General features: G+C 38.7%; 1 protein-coding gene across 1 annotated transcript in view; it reads right to left on the reverse strand.

Moving 5' to 3' along the window:
* The window catches only part of ARHGAP15 (Rho GTPase activating protein 15), a 319,965-nt gene that overhangs the window by 112,259 nt on the left and 188,759 nt on the right, over nt 1-18,947 (reverse strand). Inside the window, exon 9 of the mRNA XM_082483158.1 lies at nt 18,838-18,936. Coding sequence (XP_082339284.1) covers nt 18,838-18,936 — 99 coding nt within the window. The remainder of the gene's footprint in view (nt 1-18,837; nt 18,937-18,947) is intronic.

Here is an 18,947-nt window from a genome sequence, read left to right on the forward strand (position 1 = left end):
CTTACAAACCCTGCTGCGTTCTGCCTGAGTTTAATCTGTATTTGACAATATCTTCAAATTGAATTTGACAATATCTTCAAACTGAATATAAAAGGAAATTCTCTCTGTGCAGGGGGGGAAGGGAGGGGTGGTATACAGAAATTTCTCTCTCCGTTTTTTAATAAGATTTAGAATTTAAAATATGCCATTTTAAATGGTACTAGGTAACTTCCTGCACAGAAACCCATGAAACTTTCACAATTAATGTATCCTGAAATAGGTGTGGTCTCCAGGCCTGGTAGGAGTTTTGTAAAAGAAACCATCATGCTGGATGCAACAACAAAGTGAAGTACAAACTTGAAGAAAGGCATTCTTTAGTTAGTCCTTTCATTTAAAATCAGTTATGTTCAGGGCAAAAATATTGTATTTCAAAGGAGCCTATTATGCCTTCCCATAAACAGAAAGATCATACGTTTTAAAACTAAAGTATCATTATGTAATCAAGCTGTTGTATTATAAACTATTTTGTGGGCTCAGATGCCCAGGGCTATCTTTACAAATATTTAAGAGGTCATTATCAGGGTATGTTCTCCCGAAAACTATAATTCTTTCCTCCTGTTTTCATATGCATCTTACCATAAATATCTGATATATAAACAATTTTTTAAAAGTTTACTGAGGGCACAAAAGTGAGGCATGGAGTCATTTAAAGCAGCAGAAATGGGTGAATGCAGCAAATACAGCAACGGCAAGGTAATGTGTCTGCTGAGAAAAACATCACTAAAGAACATGCAACAAAAGTAAAGTTTCACGGAAGTATCGATATTTGTATGCCAGTAGAAGGAAAATCATGAAGAGTAGCAAAGAATAAATCTGGCACATTAAAATTCCACATTAGAAGTACTGTATCTGGACAGAGTTACAAGAGGTACGTGGAGTTTCAGGTGAATTTGGGAGTGAAAAAATAAAAGGCTTTGTCTGATGCCATGGAAAACAGAGGTGAAACTGATGAGAACAATGAAAGAAATTTGAGTTACACCACAGAGAGAAAATGAACATGGAGATACTAACAGCCAACAAGGGAGATACGGACGTAAAATGTGTCGTGCAGAAGTGGTGTGAGCTGAAGATACTTGAACTTGCTACGCAGCTTGATCAGCTGGAGTAGAAATGGGCACCAGTTCTTTTGAACATAGGTTATCTGCACTCAGCGTGGTTTTCAGCGTTGCTGAGATCTCTATCCTGCTTTTTGGTGTGGCGTTGGTGGGGTTAGACATGCGCAAAAGCTCCTGGAGCAGGGCCAGAGGCTGACACCAGGATTTGCTCTGCTTTGCTAGAAAAAAAACCTTCTCTTTCGATTGTCAGAACTACCCACTTGTTGTACTCCTCCCATCAAAGCCCTCCACATTCTTGAGGCTGAAAACAACATACCGGCTAACATCGGGTATGGAAAGAGGTCCCATCCCTGGTCCAGAGAAGGTGCTCAGCTACTGTGGAAGTGGGTGCCATACAAAAGTCCTGTTAGATAGTTCTACCAGATAGACAAGGATAAACAAACCCAGGAGGCCAAACAGCAGGTGATATTGTAAGTCAGTCTGAAGGACAATGATATAATCGCTGTTGTAAAAGAATCCGTTTTCACTTATCAGTGCTCATGCTATACATGGTTCTCTCATTTGTAAACTAAGGCTGGAAACAGTGGCAGAAGAGTTATTCTGATATTGTAAAAACAGTAAGAGGGATGCACTTGGAGACCGGCTAGACTGACCTCAGTCCCAGACAGTCTACTTAAATAATTAATTCAGGACTCTATGCACAAATAATTCATAGCAAAATAAATTAATCCCAACCAGCATGGTTTCATGGAAATCGGGGCCTTGTCTAACAAACTTGTTGCAGTTTTTGATAGGATTGGATTTTTGACAGGTCTGGTTGATAAAGTCAATTGTGTTGAAATAGTATGTTTGGATTTCCATGAGGCTTTTGACTTAGTACCACATGACATTTTGATTAAAGCACTTGCATTTTATGGAATTAACAGGGCATATATTACACGGATTAAAAACTGGCTCAACGACAGACATCAAAATGTGGTAGTTAATGGGAGATATCAGTTAACAAGGTCATAAGTGGTGGAGCTCTCGAGAGTGGAGCTCTCAGTCCAGTGCCATCTAATACTTTTATCAGAGTTGTGGACAATGAGAAAAAAATATCTCTGTTGGCAAAGTAAGCAGATGACACAAAGATCGGGGAGATATTAAATAATGATAAGGACAGGTAAAATTACAGAAGATCTGAACCGTCACCTTAAATGGTCACAGTCTGGTTAAATAAATTTTCATATTGAGAAACACCAGGTACATGCGACACTCTGGATGTAGGTTACAAAGGATTTGGGGGTTATTTTAGATAATTAGCTGAACGTGACCTCTCAGTTCAGTGCTACAGCAAAGAAGACTGATGCAATCCCTTGAATTATAGAAAGAGGAGTGACAAACAGAAACAAGGAAGAGATTACACCTCTTCATGCACTACAAATAGGATCTCCAGTAAAGCACTGTACTTGATATCGAAGCAAATAAAATGAAACATAAAACATGTACTTCGTTGTCTCGTCTTAAAGAGGGGGTGGAGAGACGTCCTCTCCATCGATAATTTTCACATGCTTTGCAGGTACTGGACTCACGACCAGCACTGCCCAGCTGCAGGACCTGTGACAGACAAGCCCAAATTCAATGTAGCATGAACAATATTTTATTTATTCTATTATTAGCAAAAACCTGACACCGCATCAGAATTTAGTAGGGGCAGAGATAGTGGGGGAAAGAAAGGAGAGGAGAAATTGTACTCATTCTCAGCAAGCTCAGAAATGACTCTATAGAAGGTGTCTGACATGAGGTTTGGTGCATCTCTTTAGGAAATTAGCTAACAAGAAATAATTCTATGTTTGACTGCAATAATATCAAGAAGATGAGGGGCATTCCTACATAAAAAGAGAATCTCATTTTTTCTTGCAGTAATAACTTCAAGATGCAATGAAAGGAGAAAAGCTTGACTAAGATCTTATTGTTTTCAAGACCCTGCAGAAACTGTTTAATGGAAGCAATTACAACACTGCATATGAGCATTACATACTGAGAATAAGTAACAAGTGAATATGATGGATGATACACTTTATTCTGTTTCGTATCGCTTGATGGTGGAATTTCCACTTAGATATTTATATACAAATAAATAAGGGTAGCGACAGTACAAAGCCACTGCAATTTAAAGCAGCGCACAGTTCACTGCGATGGAGGGCTGCTGTTTAACGCCTAAATCAAGCTCGCTGTGCCTTCGTCGTCTTCTCTGTTGTGTTGCACTGTCTTTGACATTCAAGAAGTTTATGGTTTGAAAGCCCCAGAAAAAAACAAGGCTTACTCGGAAGGCTCCCCGTAACAAGAAACTAAACTCAGCTTTGAAGCAGCTGTTTGTTTTGAATGAAACCATCGAACATGCGGCCCGTTCACTGTAATTTTGCCGTTACCTCCAATATATACTTTTGCCGTTCTGATAGCCCCACTTCTTGCAGCTAAACAAAGTGACCTCATCGCTTTCCACTGTATTTTCTTTTAAACATTGGCTGGGATGATTGAGATTCAGGAATGTGGGAAAATGGATTCCCAAGCCACGTCCATCCCCTTTAATTCTGAGCTGTAATTTTTGGCTTGGCTTGAATCACAGTCATCACATTTCAGTCTGAATCTCTCTGTAAAGTGATCTTTCTTAAACATTTCTTTCACTCATCATGGGATCAGAAACAAAGCCATTCTAGTCTTTCAGCGAAACACTTACAAACGTCTTTTTACAGCGACTCACAAGAGCTGAATATCCTTTAAAAATGTTTGAAAAAGAGGAGGATTTCATTGCCTGATTGTCCTCTTTGTGAATCTTGTCATCTGTATGCCATGAGCTACAGCTATTTTAATCTGTTTTTGTTTGCAATCCATTTGGTGTCCGCCCAAGAAAATGCAGGTGATTCTAATTAACTTACTGCTGAAGATGTGGAAAAATCTCAATTGTGCTACAGAAAATTATACACTTAAAACCTTCCCTCTATTATTTATAACGGCTTATTAATGAAAATGATTACATGAATACATTTACCACCTGATTCATCTTTGTTCACTTTTTAAATCAACAAGGTTTATGCTAAAGGGGAAAAAATCCCTGCTAAATACAGACCTCAAGTACACACATCAGCTCGCCAGTTTAAACGGAATGGCAGTTTAAAAGGAAATAACATTGTCTTACTTTGTGCGACACAGTATCGTATCTGAAATTACCAAATGTTTGGAAATAGGCATTCTCTCTCTGCAACACATTAGTATTTAATTTCGTGAATGTTTCTTTCTTTTCTGTTTGTTTGTTTGTTTTCTCTTTTAATATCTCCTTCACCACCCCTATTTGCTCTCATTTGCTGCAGTTACCGCTTCTCACGTATGGGTTAGTAGGTCCTTTCTGACCAATGCTTAATTTATCTGAAATAAAACAGGATTTCTGTGGTTCTCTGCTACTTTATCAAGCATACTTTTCCCCTTGCTCGCCCAAAAGGTCTCTCAGGAGTATCAGGAACCTTCAAAAGTCTTTCGTCAGTCTTTCACCAGTAATTCTCTCAGGATATAAACAGCTTCATGTCCCCAGAGGTGTGCAGCTTCCAGCCCTTACCTGTCCGGCGTTGTGGCCGTATGACACTATGGTGACCGACAGAAGGGAATTTCAGGTAGAGGCACTTGAGGGGTTTGTAGGGAAGTCAATCGACGTCAAATACTGGCGCTGAGTATTTTCTGCCAGGGGCGGCTACCAACAGGCAGTTTACCACCTTCCACCAGTTACCGTTTCTATTATTCCGTGCCATGCAATATAAGCCGCGATAGCCCAATTTGAATGCGACGACAATGTGGATAATGCAGTTTATTTTGGGGAGAATGAAAGCCTGAATAAAGGTTATCATTTTAGGAGAAGCTGACGATGGAAAAACTCATCCACTGTGTGACATGATCAGAACAGCTGGGGATGTAATGTGGAGGGTGGGGGAGAAGAGAGCCAAGGTATTTTGTATGTTCAAGAAATATATACAACATTGCCATTTCTTATATCCCAGCTGTGCCTGTTAACTTCTGGAAACGTGTAGAGCTCAGCAATAAAGCATACTTGACTGATATTTACTGCAATGTGCGCTATAAGACATTTTCTGTCACACATTACGTTCTGAAAGAGTTAAGTAACATAAAAAATACAGGCTCGAGATTATATCTGCCACGGATGAAAATACTACATTTATGCCTCATTGTAATCCATTCATTGGTTTATGGAGCCCGAGCCCTCCAGGGAGTGTCACAACTCCACATGATACTGCTGAGAGCTGTATTTTGCTTTTGGATTTCGGATTTAGCTGAAAGAAGTTTAAAAACACATGTAGCCTGACAACTCCCTATTGGCTATACAACTGAGGAGGGTCAAGAGCATAAACTATTCCAGCAAAAGCCAGCTGTAACTTATGCTCACGAAACTGGCTGAAGATCTGCCTGTTACAGACAGTAGCATACGAGAAATTTATGCATTTTGCTAAATCCTCCCCCTTTGGTTAAACTGTGCTTCATTTGGGGATCCATCATCACCAACATCACGCCTGTGTTTTTTGAGCGACATCAGGACACTAAGGGAAATTGCGCTTTGGGGGGTGGTCTCACTCTCCTCTTAGGACTGTATAGGACTTTCGGTCAGGTCCACTGACACCAGTAGGAGCTGTGCTTAAAAGCTAAGGGACAGACGCGATTCTCCAAACACCCCTGACTCCCCACGCTGATTTTAAAGAGAATTTAGCGCACTGTAGGGACAAATCTTTTCCCGTCTTTCACAATAGTGAGAGATTAAATTAGACCTCAGTAATGTCACCTCCCCATCCTGACTAGTGCTGCTGCTCATTGGACTTTTAACGGTTGGAAATGGAAGAACTGTACATTTGGGCACACATAATCTTCAGCCAAAATGGGTAAGGAGTTTGCATTTTCTGCACCTTATGTAGTACCTTTGCTTGGCAAGGAGATAGATAGATACATAGATTTAACAATAGTGATGGGGATAGGAAATTTAGGATGGAATAGCGATACTTAGGATGGACATTGGAAGTCGCAGGACTGCTTCTTCCATCACTCCTGGGTTTTTAGAGATAGTCGAGGAGCCCAGGTAGGCCCGATAGCCTTCTAACAGATCGATTTTGTACTTGACAGCCTGAAGCTACGCTCTGTTCAAACTTAGATGCCTCACGGCTATCTATCGTGTCTTCAGGAGCGGGTCCTGCCGAACCCTCTGCGGGCCCTTCCCACAGCTGCTGGGCACTGCTGGGGAGCAGATGCGATCGCAGCGTTTGACTGCTATAGTTCCCCAACGGTTAAAGAAATATCAGGGAGGCACTTGGTAGCACTCGTTTCACTGCGTGACACAGAAGGCTGGATCCGTGTCTTACAGCTGGAAATTAGACCCGCTGGGTTCTGGGTTTCTAACAGAAGGAATGTGCGGAACCCTCCTCTAAACATGGAGTTTGGGCTCTCACGTGCCGTCTTTGCTTATTCACGTCGCGTTGTGGGCATCTATCTCTGCGCTTGCTTTTTATCTTTAAGTGGGAGAAAACATTTAAAAATTAGACTCTTTAGTCTAAGGCACACTATCGGACACCTTCGGGTGTCACAGTCCATGCCTGTGTGGAAAACCCAGAGGCTCTCTTGGAAGATAAGTATTCATACGGCTATCTGACACCAACTTACTGAATTCTTAGCATCGCATATCTGTTTTACATATAAATGTGATAATACAAAGGCGTGTGTATATGTATATATGTAGATAACTTTTAATTTAATAATATCTTTCCCAGTGTACACTGCACATATTTAAAGACACAATAATAATTAAAGTCATGGGATTCCACTGAATGCTCTTACACCTTCTTTTTGTGTGATAAACCTCTAGTGCAACAAGCGAGCAAAACCTTCCTGTTTTTGCAAAACTTGTATATAGTCTTATGAGACAGTGACATTAAACTGGACTGTGTGGAAAAATTGAAACATTGATTTTAATATGAAAAATTATGTGGAAAAACTGAAAAAACTATGTGGAAATATTGAAACATTCATTTTAGTATGACAGAAGCCTATCGTGCTTAGATATTTTTCCATTTTCTTTCCCAACTTATCGTGGGACTCTGCAGTTATATATATTATTTTTATTGCCATTCCCACTACATTTAATGCCCCCAAACAGGTTCAGGTAACTTAAAAGATATTTTTCTGCCTCCATTTAATTTGGGCAAAATCCGAACCACCACCACCAGTGCAATATTCAGCAAAAAAAAAGTAGTTAAGATATCTACAGAAACCATAAAAATCCTGAACTGGGTTACAAAGAGTGATAAGTATGAAAACTTGAGACCAGTGCATACTTCATTACTTTGACAGAAGCAACTCCATAGTTCTCATTTTATGGTTTGACATGCATAGGATGGTATACTACATTAAAATAGCACAAAACTTGTGTATGAATTGCTCAGGCACTCCTGAAAAGATGTTGTTTAAGTATAGTCTGAAATGGAACAAATTGTTTTCTACTTTGAAATATGAAAAAAAATAAATCAGAATGAAATACAAATAATATAACCAAGAAATGCAAGAAAAATCCTAGTTACTGGCAATGAAATGCATTGGATATCTGTTAGCTGAATTTTGGGTAAAGTAAATGCATAAATATCAGTATCATTTGATATTTTCATGCAAGATAATTATTTTAAAATTTGAAGCCACAGGAAGAATTTTGATTTGAATCGTTGTCTTTGTATCTTAATGCTGGCTGTGGCACAGAATGATGTAAGGAAGGTGGAAATCCAATCTCATCCCCTTTACTAGGGTTCACACAGACCCTCTGGTATTTCTGAAGGCTCAGAAAGGAGAAGTTGGCATACAGCGTTTTCCATATCTAATTTCCTTCTTTGGTGAAAATTCCAGTAATTATTAATGACATTTACTATAGAGACATCCAAGACAGTTGCAAAGTTTCTAACACAAACTGTTACTGTAAGCTGTGCGCTTTGCGCTTTTAACGTACGACATATCAAAATACAACAAATGCAACCGAAATAGAGGTAATAAAAGAAACCATTGTGAACAATTTCTAGGGTGCAAACTCAGATACTTTTCAAACTTCAATATCTCGTGACTGTTTGCAAAGTATCTAAAAACATCGTGTCTTTGCTTAGTGATGGCAGAAGTGCTCCTGGGCAAAAAGCTCCACCACTGGATCGGTGCTATTTACGACCAGAGAGTGGCCACTGCCGTGAGGATAGTCCTACAGGTTGTAGATCAGGGCATTAATAAAGCCATAGTTTGTGAGCTCCTCTATTTTAGTAGTAAAGTAGGAAAACTTGACTGCCTAAAGCGTCTTCCACCTTCCCGTTTGGGTTCAAGCCTGGCTTTTACGGTTTAGCTGGTCTGGAGGATTTGAATGGTTTGGCTTTCAGTGGTTAGAGTCGATGCTCAGCTCGTTCAAAGTTCAGTTTACAGGCTAAGCGAAAGCAGTTTTCGTTAGAAGAGGATGTATCTTATCTCTCTACTAAGGTTTATTAAAAATATGTAGCACCTGATAATTTAACACCGAATGAGTGGCTGCTAAATTTCCCCCTCTCTCTGCCTCTCTGTCTCACACACACACACATCTACACACAAACAGAGGAATGCTTCTCGACTGCCAAACTATGTGCCAAGATTTTGTTCCCTTTAATCTCAATCATATGAGTTAGAGAACCATGAAACAAAGTTTCTACCAAGTATGCTGACAGATTTTTAGTTCTAGTGGCTCCACAGGGCATCGCTACAAGTACACTAAGAAACTTTTCTTATTAAAGATTTCTGAGCTGATCCGTTTTCCATTTAAGTCAACATGAGCAGTATCACCATAAAGAACTCAACACTTGCTAACTGATACCATACACTCATCAAAATGATTTCATTTCTAAGTAAACAAAAAGTTGTGGTACCTCCAACACCATTGTGTGGTTACTGCTGGCACAGGAAAGCCATTTGGTGGCCGCTACTTTGGTGTGTTATGTCACGTAACACCATGTCAGTTCAGGGCTGATAAATCTGAACATATGGCTCGAAATATTGGGGGAAATTTTTCCTGGGGGGATGGGGGGAAGAGGCATGGAATAGCCTATTTCTGTCTTTTGAGGACTTTCTTGTTTTCTGAATGAAGACACCTCAGAGAAGACCCGTCACCTTACCCTCGGTTTGCAGCCTCAGTGTCACCTGGAAATGTCCCATAATCTGGGAAACCGAACAAGTTCTTGTTCTTTGTTTTTAAATCCTGAAAGGAAAACTGGATATTTACATTTCTGGTCCAAGTACATAAAGCTTAAGGCCCCGATCCAACAAACGCTGAAGCATTTCCTTAACTGTAAGGAACAACTATTGACCACAAACCAGGTCTATTCAGGTCCTTAAGAGAAGTCTCTGTCTGTTTTGGTGGACAGAGGCTGGTATCAGTAGAGCGGGAATTATAGACTGAAATAACCTATATCCATTACAAAGCAGAATAAACATGAAAAAGCAGTTTCTAACAGCAATAGCTGTTTCCCAGGAATTTCAATTATTTGAAATGCATCATCTCTGACACCAAAAAAAAAAAAAATAGAAAAGGTGCCTGAAGGAATCATGAAGAGAGAGCGGGATGAGCCTGGCCGGAGCTGCTCAAGATCCAAGTGATACGGTTCTGTTGTGTTACAAAACAAAATGGCCACATTTTGCTCTCATTTACATAGATGTCATTCCTCCCAAAGCAGGGAGCATTGTTTGCCGGCGCGAAGACAAAAAGAAGTTGGTTTGCTATATAATTACATCCATGATCTGTGAGGATCCTGGTTACAATAAAACGATCTGCTAAGCGAATATACAACTGGAGATCTTTAAAAGACTTGTCAATTCCTTGGGGGGTTTATCACGCAGTAGCCAATTTAGGGACAATTCAGTTACTAGATTGCTAACAACACCAGTTTCATAAATTCAGGGGAGTAAAAGGAGCTAAAAAATTGTCTCTTAAAGAAGAGGAAACCTTAAGATAAAGCCTCCTTTTTAAGCTGCCCTCTTGCTTTGCCCTCTGCCTTGCTCCTGAAGCTTTCTGTTGGGAGGATTTCTCTCACTTAGGTATCAATCCCATTAGACTGCTATATTATATGGTTAAAGCACTGATGTAACACAAGCTGCTACAGCAAATAATTGAAGTAATAAAATACGACTGCAGTTATTTGCTCCCTTGAATTGCAGGCAGAAAAAAAAGGAGAGGGGTTTTTTTAAACTGACCCCATAGTGTTGCATGCGGACAGCAAAACTTCTTTTTTTGTGTTTTCTTTTATTGCTGTAAAACTTTTTTGAAAAAATATAGCTTAGTTGTAGTAATTTATTTTTTTTTTTCCACAGGAAAAGCAATTAGTCTACATTGTGGAATTATGCCTTCATAATTTTATTTAAAAACCATAACTTTATTTTTAAGAAACAGGGATGCTGAAAGAATCTGAAACTACAACTACGTCTTTTTTTTTTTTTCCCCTAAAGGAACTTAGCGGACTTAACTTCTTTTTTTCGTGTGTGTATGTGAATAACTCCTCTAGGCCAAGATTCATTTTGTCAAGTGTTAGCCCAAAGTGTTCTATTAATGGCTGAACTGTAAAGTCTGACTAAATGGGGTTTGCAGTGGAAATACTGCCAGCTCCTCGTCTGTGATGGCATGTGTACTGTACTAGGGCATAGCGCCTCGCATCCTCGGTTTATTCAGGAGGAAAAGAGAGGGGTTTTGTATCTATCTTTTTATCTTGTTCATGGCTAGGAGGTGGATACCCTCATGCATGAGCTTCCCTGAATCTGACTCTGACCAGGGGGTATGTCAGGACCTTCATTTTCTCATTGGCACGGAGTAAGCACCAGAGACACTCAGCTGGCTTTCAATTTCTCTGGACTTTTTTGTTTCAGGGAGTACAAATGTCAGCTACTTGATTTACAAAGCATATTAACATTATTTCAATATCTAGCAAACGTTGGTTGATTCTTTTTTGTTTCATAGGTTAAGTGGTTTATTTTATTTATTAAGCCTATTGAAAATAATTTTATGGAAAATTCTGAAGACAAAATGCCCTGTTTCCTTCTACATGTTCACTAATAGATATATTATACAATGCTAGAAAAAGGCAAAAGGCCAAACTCATCTCTGGTGTAATTCCAGTAAAAGCAATAAAATTACACAAGGCATGAATTTGGCCCAGGCATTGTAAATGTTACTCTGGTGCACACTGAGTGTCTGCTTGTTGTTACTGGCAAGGCTTAAAATACAAATCCCCCTTTTTTTCATAGAAATGGATACATTTCTCTGGAACAGATTAATCAATGAAACAGGTATCAGGTAACTACGACGAAGGCTGCAACTGGTTCAAATGCCTGCCTTTCGTAACGGCTTTCTCTTCTTCTAACCAACTCACAGTCAAATTTTTCAAATATATATTTATTCTCTTTTGTGCATTGTCATTGCAAGGCTTTTTTTTTCATTGCAAGGCTTTTTTTTTTTTCTCTTTCTTTTTTTTTTTTTTTTTTCTGCTGTTGTCTCCTTTTCTCTAATTTGTCTTGTATGCCCTTCCGTGATGTTTCCTGTTGACACTTCTTGATATTTTTTCTAACTCAGAATGTGGCTTTCTAGCAGACACAGAGGCCCCAGAGTGAATACCCTTCAGAGCCAATTCCGACTTGGACCTTGCACAACGCTATTAACTGGCTCCTACTCTAAGAAAGGTGGCTGTAGCGGGATTGCCTGAGCCTGAAGACAGAAATGGTTGAGGAAAGCTTGCCAATATGTTTGCACTAAATTCAACCACTCTTAATTTCTGCTCTAAAGAATAACAATAATAATTTAAAAAAAAAAAAAAAAAGCCAGACATTTTAAATCACAAACTTGCAAGGGCTTTTCTCAGAACTTTGTTGGTTTGTATTGCAGTCATCTGTATGTTTAATTTTATGCTTGTTGGCCACTTTAAAGTAAACATAGTTCAATGCCCTCAGAAACAGTTTTCTTCAGCGCACTAGAATTCCCTGGAAAAAGGCTTTATCTGCTGAACTGCTGGATATTTGTGTGTAATTTTTTTTTCCTATCAGTTTGTTTTGCTTCTCCCTTTTTTTTTTTTTTTTTTTTTTTTAAAAATTTCAGCGCATATAAAAGTTGGGAGCAGAAGCCTCCTTGGAACAAGACAGAATCATAAAAAGACTTCAGGAATCTCATCACAAGCTAAACAGTACAAATTACACATTCTTCATGGAAGTATTAGCTTTTAGTGCGTGCCTGGATCCAAGTATAATAGATTATCCCAAAGTGGGAAAGAATGAACAGTACAAAATTAGCAGAACTGGGAGCTCAGATCATTTGGTGGAGCAATATGATCTCTGTACTTTCAGGGTACTGAATTTTAAAGCCACTGGAAACAGTATGTAAAATTATATCAGAGTAAGCAAAGAAGCATGCGTAGGCCTAGGAGAAGGAAAAAAAAAGTTTGGAAAATACCTTTCCAGAGGAGGATAACTACTGAAAATCAGTGAATGAGCTTGTAGGAAACAAACAGCTATTCATGAACACTTTCTTGCTCTGAGGATAGAAATATGCTAAAAGATACGATAGAGAGAAAACACGAATAAAATATATTTCAGCGGTTATTGAAGGGCCAAGTGCTGTTGGAGAATAATCCCTCACTCAGACAGAAATATAAAACTGCACAGGATAGGTCAGTCTCCTGAGGTTTCCCTTCTTCTCAAGGAAACCTTGCCAGAACAAATCCTTTATGCCACCGGCTGATGGGTTTGATCTAATCGTGCTGGGAAGTAGCCCAGGAACACTGTACGTTTCATGGCAGCTCGAAGATGGTGGTGGACATACTCTGGCAAAACTACCCTGTACATTCCGACTGCCTTCTTCAAGTCCTCAGGAATGGGACTGGAGTATTTTTGAGAACCAAATCCATAAAAGATATTGCTTAAGCTAAATACACCCTGGAGAAGCAAGTTGATGAACACAAATCTAATAATAAGGAATATTACAATACATGTAGCGATATAAGATGCTAGAGGTTGTATACAGGGGCTGTCAATGCATATCTTGGCTGCACAGGACTCATGTCTTCTGCCATCCTCACTGTGCTCCTATAACCCGCTAACTACACCGTCCCAAAGTCAGTGATCCCAGCATGGCAGCCAGCAGCTTTAGGAGGTATTTGCTATATTTTTTTTTTTCAATTTTTCTGCAGTGTTTTCTTCCGTTAGAAAATGAGATAACATTAAACTGTTTTAAAAACTCACTTTTTTCCCTAGCTATATCAATATATTCACAATACTTTGTATTTTTAAAACTCATTTCCCCTTTGCCTAACTCCTTAAGATAAGTGAACTCTCCCCTATGTAAACTTCCTACCAGAACACTGACTGCCTTTTCAGCGGTGTATGATTTAGAAGGTAATGAAATATCACTTTCTTTTTCTTTTTTTTTTTTTTTTTAATAAATAGGTTTTAAAGTGCTTTTAGCTGCACTTTAGCTTTTAGATTAAGAGATAAAACTGATGAAAGGGACACAACCTTCTGTTACAGGGCAGTATGGCATTTGGGAGGTGAGGTAGTTTAAAATACCATTTTTATCTTCATTTCTCTTCATTGGGATGACTGTATTGCTTTACTACATCCCATAAGGTACTTTATCTTTGCCCATACAGACATTTTCTTCCTTAAGCACTGAATATTCTGCGGCACGAGGCTCCGCCTGTGTGCCGTTCTGCAACAACATTCTGCGTAATCAAACCGCGGCCGTGGACATGAAAGCCAAACTGAGTCTTGATTTTAGGCGCTTTGGGGTGTCAAACTGTGGCCACCTTTAAGAAATCTGATTTTCAGACCACAAAAGCTTTCAAAACCGTGTCTTCTTAAAATTGCACACCCGACCTCTCAGTGCCTGATGGTCACTTCTGAAGTCTCGCTAGCGTACCCCCTCCTACCCCAAACCCAAGAGTCCTACGCTCAGGGCTTTTTCTTTGTTACTGCTCTTATTTAACGTGATTTGTGCACTGGGGCTCAGAGCAACGAAACCCAGTAAATAATACATTGAACAAACAGAGAAGATAACAAAAGGAAATAGTTAAGGTACTATAATAATTTTAGCCATTCTTTTTTCAGGTCACTATAATCTGCCCGAAGATAACTAATTGTTCAAAGTAAACATTCCACTCCGACCACAAAAGGAATCCATTACACAAACATATAATTCACAGTCATTTTTAGTGGGTTGTAAACAGTTTGGAATGAGCATAAAATGGGACAAAAATCAAAGTGAGCATTTAGAAATGAAAAAGTGTTTGCTACAAAAGGTCAGTCCCTTTACTTGGCAAACTATGTAGAAAAGCCTGGGAAAATGTTGAACACACAAGCAGTAAGGGAATTTTAAAGCCAACAACCTCCCTGTTTCTTTAAACAGACATCGGAACCTATAACTGGATCCTGTCAAACAAACGACAGCAAAAAAACATAACAGCTGCTAAGAAGTAAAGTTGAAAGATAAAGTTTTCTAAGCTAAGAACCTTCTCAGAAGTGGACTAAAGGTCTTTCTTAAATCTTTAAGCAAGGTTATGGATCCCAGGGTGGCTTTTAGGCATTGAATCAAATATGTAATTTTGTGTATCATTCCTGTCAGAGCATCCTGTGCTCCAAGAACAGCAACAGAAAACAATGTCTGCAATGTCCAGTTTAGAATGGAAACAGTACCTGTAATCGTCAGCTTTGCTGCCTGCAGTGTCATTTTGCAAGGCATTTAGACTGATTTGAGAACACTAACGCGGATTTGGGAACGGAGGGAGAAAATGAAGGACGTTTCCAAAGAGAGATGAAAGTTAAATTATATTTCCCTGGAGCATTAGTACTGTATTCCTTTACAAAACCTAAACTACACTGGATACCCTCGATAGGTTTAGGATGCTGACTGCTCGGGGTGTTCATTTACTCTGTCATTAGACACACAGACAAATGATCATCCCTGGAAAAGAGTTTAGTATCAGGCTGTTTTCACACGATAAAACATTACGATGAGAAATACTGGATGGCATTTTGTTTAGGTACAATGCAGACTGATATTTTTATTTTTTTAATGCATTCTATTCATGCCTTTCACATATTTAAAAAAAAAAAATGCAAAAAAAACTCCAACCCAGCCAGCGCTTTTAAAGGGTCATGGATAACAAAATAAATAGGCGACTCAAGAAATGACTGGAAATAATATCTGGCCTAGAAACACCAAAAAATCTTGCAATGGGCCCCACCCTTGGCAGGAGCGCACAGCGTGTGGGTTATAGTACACTGGGAGGATTGTCCCAGGCCTTCCTCGCTGCACCGCTCACCCCAGGGCCGGTCGGGGCTACCTATCAGATGCCGTCTGGGAACAAGAAAAAGCGTGGAATACAGATCAAAAAAAGCAACTCAACAGACGATAGCCCCAGAAAAGCCTGAGGTACGTCCAAGGTAGGTGTTGATGGCAAAGTAAAAGACTATGCAGAAAACTCCAAGTAATACACTGCCCCATGAAAAACTTTCTGTCCGAGTCCTTGAAAAAGTCGAAAGTGAAGAAGTTCTAGAAATCTTTGAGCAGCCGCTGTACTTCCTCCATCCGATCATTGCACGGTACAGAATTATTCTCTTAGCCTCGCCAGGTCACATCATAACACATGAGAGGTTTTTTTTTCTGTTTAGAATATTGCATCGGATAGCAAGGGCGCAACGCTCTTCGCTGAGATGCTATCGACTTTAGTTGCACAGGTCTGTGTAGCTAAATACTCCAGACAAGAAGTTCATCAAAAATTATGAATGAATAAATAATGCAGGAAGAATGAAGGAAAAACCTGAGCTCACTTAAAAAAAAATAAATAAAAACTTAGAATTAATGTGACAATTGCCTTGCAAGTTTACAAGAACGGGCACATTTTTATTGACTTTCTTTGTTAAACTCCACTACCATCTCTGCAAGACGGCTGAGTAAATGTAGAAAGACCTTCTGCCTCCCAGTCCTATTTCAATAACTACAAATAGCAAAAGAGTCTGAAAAGATGGAATTCACTCTTGAACAAGTGAATCCTTGTCAGATAAATAAATACGCATTATGGTGTGAGAATTTCTAGACTAAACCTTATAAAGCACCTCTGTCCTGAAATGGTGAAAAAGCGAACAGTAGCCTAAGGGATAAATGACCAAAATCTGATGCAGCAAAATAATTTCAGAATAATTCCTTTGATTTCAATGCAGATATTCATTTAAAAATAGTGTAACTAAACAGGAAATCCTGCCAACAGTTAATGACACTCTACATTTTTAATCTGTGGTAGAATATTACTACAGTTGGCTATTGTATGTAACCTCATCTACATGGGAAAATGGACTAATTAATATGGTTTATTCAGATCACCGCTAGACTTTCTAACTGTGCACAGTGATAACATTTTAAAAACAATAATAATAAAAAAAGTAGAAAATCAATAGGTAAGTCTTAATTAAAATCATGAGTTGATAAATAAGAACACAACAGTTCAGCAAAGTATGAATGTTTTGTAAGTAACATTTAGAGTCAGTCTCCTAAGGTACTTTTGCCTAATAATCCTTTATCTTAAATGAAGCACACAAGTAACATTTTTGGTACAGTTACAGTATGTAGATGATATATTTTCTAAATAGGAAAAAAAGCTTTTCTACAACAGCCAATATGCCAGCTGTACCGAGTATCTAGGCCATCTTACTAAGACTATGAAAGTAAACATACAGTTTTCATTAAATGTGCCTTTCCCATAATTGGTACATAAGTATTTCCCATGACTCTGCAGTTGAGTATCTTGGCTGGAGGCGTATCTGGCCATTAAGAGGAGGGCTTCAGATCTGTTGAGTCTCAGCCATGCCGGGAGACTTGGCACCTCCACATACTGCTTCCTAATACCAACCCCGGTATAAAATGTCATCAGAAGCTTGCATAAACATTGGACTTAGCTTCACATAAATTACTGCTGTCCTGAGATAGTTTATGCCAGAACTTAGTAAAAACAACACTTTGAGTAAATAGAATGTGAGCAAATGCAAGCATCTTAATCCAAGAAAATAATAATAGAAAAAACTCTATCTCAAATATAAACTCATAAATACAGAGATAAAATGAAATTTTTATCTCATGCCATACGATGAGCTTTTATTTACATACTAGACTAACTACAAGGGGTAGACTTCTCTAAGTCACAGCAAGCTTGAAGGAAACACAAGAACAATAATGCAATACTCCGAAGCATGAACTCCTCTGAAGAAACAGTGATATTTTCATTTTTCTTCCGTGAACACTTCTCTGATAATCACACAGACAATAAACATCTCATTAGTTTTCTTGGATTTTCCTATTACAGTTCGGCAGCGCGGAGACCTCTGGCCTCACTTCTCCTAGAGGAGCGGTCAGATACCACAATGCATCTATGAAATATCTAGTGCATCTTTTGGAGAACCTGTGCTAAGATCGTAACCGAAGAGTCAATTAGACATGTTCTGCGTGGCGTGGCATTTCTATAATCTAATCTCTGCCTTTGCTTTTCACGTTCTGAATTTCTCCTCACAATTCCTCCTCTATTAATAGTCACTTCACACATTTCTCCCCTTTCTTTGTCTCTTTTTTTATCCAGCCTCCAGCCCTCCTCCAAAAAACCAATGCTACTATCTCCCCCTACCGAACGATCCCCAGTTTGTTAGTCTCTGACTTCCTGCCAACCATTCTGGGAATAATAATATCCCAGTGCTCTCTTTGCTATATAATTAAAGCATGAATTTCCCAGAGTTTGAAACTCCAGGGTAGTTTTATTGCACCTTTCTCTATAAACCCAGGTAACAATGGTGGAATTAAAATAGCTTTTTCCTTTGTGGTTAACGGTCTAAGTATCTTTTTATTTTTCATTGGTTCTCTTGTTCTAAGACTCCGGTATATAGCGGTGACAATGGGTTCATCCAGCCTTATTCTGAAAATAAATTTTCTATCTTTTGCAAGATATATGTTTCCCCAGATCCCTGGAACAAGTTGTAAACTTGTAACAGATGGTGATGAAGCCTCACATTTTTATACAATACATTTTAAGATTCTGCATCTACCGCATGTACCTTCCAAAGAAAATGACCTTCAATGAGAGAAGATACACTCTGAAGAAAGGAAGGCAGGCAACGGAGTTAAACACATTTTTTTATACCATGAAAACCCTTCTTATTAAATGAATCAAAACTTTTAATGAGGATGAATACTCGTTCCAATATTCTTACAATTTTATGTTTTTTTAAAAAATAACTGTAAAAATTAGACACCTGCACACGGTAAAAAAAAAAATATGGCCACACTAGAATAACATTTATTTTGGTTGAATACAGTTCAGGACTTAGGAAAAAGTATTGGCATTACACTCACCAGAGACTTCAGAATGAAGGTTACTGACATTTTATTGATGTTTAGCATTTGCTTACCCAGAGAAAGACTAAACCAACAACATGTCAAACAAAATATAAGGAATAATCATCACGAATCGGTTCTATTAGTGTCTTATCATATAAAGAAAATGAAGATACAGAATGTGATATAGTTCAGTTCATAACTATATTATAAATGGGACTGCCTGTCTACCCTGGCAATTCGAGCAGAGTTACAAGGTTAAAGTTTTGATTATTGACGGAGAAAAAAAATAGTGTTAAATATTAAGGTACTCACCTCTTTTTTCAACAGCTTTTATACACAGTCTTACAAACTGGGGGACTGTAGATTTCTCATGTTCACAAACCAAGTGCAAATGGGAGCCAAAAATTTGGTCTACGTTTGAA

The sequence above is a fragment of the Vanellus vanellus genome (assembly GCF_965231255.1).
Source record: "Vanellus vanellus genome assembly, chromosome: 5".
Taxonomy (NCBI): domain Eukaryota; kingdom Metazoa; phylum Chordata; class Aves; order Charadriiformes; family Charadriidae; genus Vanellus; species Vanellus vanellus.